At 39.6% G+C, this 4,594-nt stretch overlaps 1 protein-coding gene across 1 annotated transcript in view; it reads left to right on the top strand.

Annotated features, from left to right (window-relative positions):
- Nucleotides 1-750: 750 nt before the first annotated feature.
- LOC104497536 (supervillin-like) overlaps nt 751-4,594 on the top strand; it is a gene marked incomplete at its 5' end in the record, with an annotated part of 15,892 nt that continues 12,048 nt past the window's right edge. The window contains 7 exons of the mRNA XM_010140801.1: nt 751-906; nt 1,663-1,799; nt 2,310-2,457; nt 2,579-2,724; nt 3,565-3,740; nt 3,837-3,981; nt 4,293-4,569. Of these exons, the coding sequence (XP_010139103.1) occupies nt 751-906; nt 1,663-1,799; nt 2,310-2,457; nt 2,579-2,724; nt 3,565-3,740; nt 3,837-3,981; nt 4,293-4,569 (1,185 nt within the window). The remainder of the gene's footprint in view (nt 907-1,662; nt 1,800-2,309; nt 2,458-2,578; nt 2,725-3,564; nt 3,741-3,836; nt 3,982-4,292; nt 4,570-4,594) is intronic.

A 4,594-nucleotide genomic window follows, 5' to 3' on the forward strand; every position in this document is an offset into this window, starting at 1 on the left:
AAGGAAGTTTCAGCTCAAACCAGGACAACAAGACACTGTCTTGCTATTTTAATTAAAAAGTAAACAAAAAAATGTGAACACAAAAACCACAGCTGAAGGAATGGAACATATTCTCTGAGAGGCAGTAAATTGATTGAGGTATGAGGTTGAATGTTGACAGTCTAGAAGGTCTGGAGAGAAGGGCATGTGTGACATTGCCATTTGATGAGAAGTTCCCTTGTAAATTATTATAAAATATTAAAGTTATCCATTCATATTCTCTTTGGTTGAGAAATAAGCAAAAGTAGCAAAGAATTTAGGCTTTAAGTTTGCAGTAAAATACGACTAAGACTGTGGAATGTAAATGGCTGTTTCATCACACTAGCTGAGACAAATCTGAAGGGAATTTCAGTTGATTAGCCCTGGCTACCCTACAGTCTTCTATCATTAATCAGTTATAAGGCATTAAAGATTTATACAGTACTTCTCAAAACACTGGGTAAGACATGTTTCCTAGCAAAGCTGGTATTTCTGCCAAATAACGCAATTCCAACACTGACAGTTGACTCTTGGATGATATCTAGAAACCTAGGTACTGTTAAACCCACAAAGCTTTTGGGCTAGCAGTTAATCTGAGTTCAGCTTGGTTTTGTTGTTGCTTTTGAGCAGCAGAAAAACTGGAAATAACTGTTTCTAATGCAAGAACCAATTTTTTTAAAAATAATTTTGTTCTTTTTCGTGTGTGGTTTTTTTCAACTTTTTATGTACAAGTGTCTACAAACTCAAATTTCTCGGAAGTAGCACTTGCTGGCTTGGCAAGCAAAGAGAACTTCAGCAACGTTAGCCTGCGGAGCGTTAATCTAACGGAGCAAAACTCTAACAACAGTGCTGTGCCATACAAGAAGCTAATGCTGCTGCAAATTAAAGGTACGATGGAACTGCTTTTACTTTCCATACACAACACGCTGGTTGTAACACATGGGAGTTGTTACCACAGTTGTATGCTTGGCTTGTTCTAGGTCTCCAGCTTAAGATTTATATCCAAAACCTAAAAGAGTAAGTGAGAAATGTATGACAAATGCAAAACCTTACAAATAGGTTTGCAGTGTGGCCACTGGTGTGTGTTTTCCAAGGAGAAAACGGAATATTGCAGGAATTCTAGCCATCTCGTGTAGAGATTCTGGAACTGTCCCATTCTTCCAGTGCTCAGTATAACTTGAAAGTGACATGGTAGTATTCTTGCTCTACTTCCCCTCACAGTACATAGTAATGTATCTGATTCTGCAAAATAATAGCTACTGTTCTGGTAAAGTAAAATTCTTTAAACTTTTGCTGCCTACAGAAACTGTGCCATAGCCTCGCTTAAGCGAATGTAAAAGGTTCTGTAATTTGGCTGCTGTCTGTCATTTACTTAATTCATTTCTTTCCAGCAGGACATATAGTTGTTTAAAGCAAGAACAGGAAATAATAGAAATATTAGTTGATAGGAGGCAACATTTTTTTCGTTTCCTGTGAGTAAATGCTTTTTCCACAGTACTAGTCTTTTAATTCTTCTTTAACAGTCTGTTTACATATGTTTTGCTGTATGTGCTGGGATTGTTTGTTTTTCACTCAAAACAGATAAGATCTGGGCATTTGATAGCAGTATTCAAAGGAATATAATTAGCTTTGTTTTCCCTTTAGGAAGAAGACATGTTCAAACAAGATTAGTTGAACCAAGGGCCTCGTCACTGAACAGTGGAGACTGTTTCCTGTTGTTAACTCCACATTTGTGTTTCTTATGGGTAGGAGAGTTTGCAAATGTCATAGAAAAAGCAAAGGTTAGTACTAGTTGGGGTTTTTATTACTTATTTTTAGAACTGTCACAGTATTTGCCTCTGATATAATTCAGCCTTGGTACCAATTATCTCAAAAAGGGGCACGTAACTGATAGTCAGTGACAGGTAGATATGGAGGATTCCTGTAAATATGTTTTACCCTGTGCATTGAATGAAAGCTGACAGAGGAGTGTTAGGCTGTGGAGCTGCCAGAGAAAAGAGGATATCCTCAGGAAACGGATTTGCACTCAAACAAAAAGTACTCCCAATTGCAGGATGTCCTTTTTATTCCCACGTTCATTAAGATCAAGCCTTGTTTTAAGGCGAAGGAAAGAATGAATGTATTTCTGTAACTCTGTCTCCAGTGTCTGTTTATTTAGTGCAACAAATAATAACCATTTATCCTGTCATCTGCTGTGTTATATACTATCTGCTTTTGCCTTCTTCCTGAACAAGATACGCACAAGTCCAAAGACTTAAGCGATCCTGTTCAGATAACTGTTGATCTCTTAGGCTTCAGAGCTTGCAACTTTAATTCAGACAAAGAGGGAACTTGGCTGTAGAGCTTCTTACATACAGACTATAGAAGAAGGAATAAATACTCATACCCATGCAGCCAAAGACTTCTGGAAACTCCTTGGTGGACAGACAAACTACCAGTGTAAGCATTCTTGCGGTTAGAATATCTGATGTTTTACCACAGTAAAATAGTTCAGTTGCTTCTCTTCAGTAAAGGTAGTTGGATGTTAAAATGTTTTATTTTTTATGATCTTTTTCTTAAGCTGCTGGAAGTCCTGAAGAAGATGAAATGTATGAAGCTGCAATAATAGAAACAAATTGCATTTACCGCCTCGTAGAGGATAAACTTATTCCTGAGGATGACTACTGGGGAAAGGTGCCAAAATGTACCCTGCTACAACCAAAAGAGGTACTGTGCCACTTACTGCTCCTATGGTAAGTGCAGGAATGTACAGCTGATACCAGCTTTCAGTAACTGCAAGTGCACATGGAGAGGCTCACTGAAAATTGTGTTTCTGAAAAACTTCTGAACACTTTGCTGTCTAGAGTGTGCTGCAGGTCTCAAGAAATTAGATTATGTTATCTTTAAAGTGGAATGCAATTTTAGGAAATGTAAGTCTTTTTTGTCAACAGTGGCTCACTCCGAAGTCCTGAGGGGCAAAACAGGCAGCAGTTTGAAAAAAAAAAAATAAAAACCTGTTTTCTCTTTCAAGCGTTTTTATTTCTATCCTTAGCAGACTTTTTCCTTTCAAATTACTAGTTCACCTATCTAAGTAGAAATGAGAGCAGACTTCTAAAATGAAGAACATCAGACACAAAGCATTGGTTTGAAAATACTCAAGTTGCTGCATGTTTGTCGAGCCACTTACCTACGCTGCATGTACTGCCAGCCTTCCTTGGCTGCAGGATGAAGCACAGGTCTAAATGTCAGTGAAAGTTGCTGTAACTGGACAGCAATCAGTCGTGCAACAGAATCAGGTTTTAAGTAGTAACACCTCTCTAATCAGCTAGTCACCTAGCTACCACCTAAATATACACCTCACAGCATTCCCCATACTTGCTTCCAGTGATCCTCAACAATTAGGCATCACAGTGCAGATCATGGCCCTGGCTTTACTTGTGTTGCAGTGCTAGTTGTTAGCGTTACTGCAGAAACTCAGATATTTGGAGGAGTTTGTGTTCAGCACACTGTATCACCTGGGTATCACCTTACCTAATGGTAGGTTGTTCTTTTTGGTTTGGTTTTTAGGTGCTGGTGTTTGATTTTGGCAGTGAAGTATATGTATGGCATGGAAAGGAAGTTACTTTAGCACAAAGAAAAGTGGCGTTCCAACTGGCAAAACACTTGTGGAATGGCACCTTTGACTACTCCAACTGTGACATAAATCCCCTGGACCCAGGGGAATGCAATCCACTCATACCAAGGTATCAAAACTCGAGTTTGGTCTCGTTGCAAAGACTTAGTTTTCTTGCCTTTATTTCACAGGGTTTAATTTTATTTTCTTTTGTTCCCTTGTACAGAAAGGGACAAGGACGCCCAGACTGGGCTGTGTTTGGCAGACTCACAGAACATAACGAGACTATACTGTTCAAAGAAAAATTTCTTGATTGGACAGAGCTGAAGAAACTCAATGAGAAGAATTCTAGTGAATCGCTTCACCAGAAGGTGCAATAGCTGCGTATTTCAAACTAGGTGATCTAGCTGTGATAGGAGCCAGGGAGGCTTGTTCTCAAGGATAAGCACTTCCTTTATCTTGTGGACTTCGACCTAGGGTTCAGAACATCACTCCCTACAGTGAACCCACAGAGTTGCTTTGTATTAGTGCCGAGCAGCTCAGTCAATACTGTCACAGTGGCTTTGACAAGGCATCAGATGACAACTACTGAAATATACAGGACTCAAACTGTCTGAGTGGAACTGTGAAGTCAGAATAAAAAAGCTATGCTCAAAGAAATATCTTCTGTGTTTTTTGGCAGGAAGAATCCAGATCTGACTCTAAACCATATGATGTCATGCTAATGGTAGCTGTGCCCCAAACGACTGTAGGCACAGTCTTGGATGGAATGAATATTGGCCGGGGCTATGGACTCGTGGAAGGAGAAGATGGGAGGCAGTTTGAAATTATCACTGCGTCGGTGGATGTCTGGCATATCCTAGAATTCGATTACAGTAGACTGCCTAAGCAAAGCATAGGGCAGTTCCATGAGGGAGACACGTATGTGGTGAAGTGGAAGTACATGGTGAGCACTACAGGTTAGTGAACAATTCCATGGCATCC

Source organism: Buceros rhinoceros, unplaced genomic scaffold, assembly GCF_000710305.1.
Source record: "Buceros rhinoceros silvestris isolate BGI_N320 unplaced genomic scaffold, ASM71030v1 scaffold30667, whole genome shotgun sequence".
Taxonomy (NCBI): Eukaryota; Metazoa; Chordata; class Aves; order Bucerotiformes; family Bucerotidae; genus Buceros; species Buceros rhinoceros.